Below are 320 nucleotides of genomic sequence, written 5' to 3' on the forward strand. Positions count from 1 at the left end.
CAGCAGCTTCAGCAGCAGCAGCAGCCGCAAGGCAGAAGCAGCAGCAGCAGCAGCAGCAGCAGCAAGCAGGAAGCATGTGCCCTGGCAGCAAAGTTACGGCTACGATGACACAGAATGGCCGCGCTTCGTCTGCGGGTCAATTGATAGGAGGTCTGCTGCTGTTGCTGCTGCTGCTGCTGTTGCTGCTGCTGCTGCTGCTTCAAGCTGATCTGTGGCTAGAGCTGCAGGTACGCAGAGGCGCCTCCGCGTTGGGTGTTTCTCTTGCTGCTGCTGCCACTAGCGGTGCTGCTGCTGATTCTGCTGCTGCTGCTGCTTCTGCT

The 320-nt window shown here is 59.7% G+C and overlaps 1 protein-coding gene across 1 annotated transcript in view; it reads left to right on the forward strand.

Annotated features, from left to right (window-relative positions):
- Positions 1 to 108, forward strand: part of ETH_00043720 (uncharacterized protein) — a gene marked incomplete at both ends in the record, with an annotated part of 1993 nt that extends 1885 nt beyond the window's left edge. Inside the window, one exon of the mRNA XM_013374444.1 lies at positions 1 to 108. Within this exon, the coding sequence (XP_013229898.1) occupies positions 1 to 108 (108 nt within the window).
- Between the last annotated feature and the right edge of the window lie 212 nt (positions 109 to 320).

Source organism: Eimeria tenella, genomic scaffold, assembly GCF_000499545.2.
Source record: "Eimeria tenella Houghton genomic scaffold, Eth_scaff2043, whole genome shotgun sequence".
NCBI classification, from domain to species: Eukaryota; Apicomplexa; class Conoidasida; order Eucoccidiorida; family Eimeriidae; genus Eimeria; species Eimeria tenella.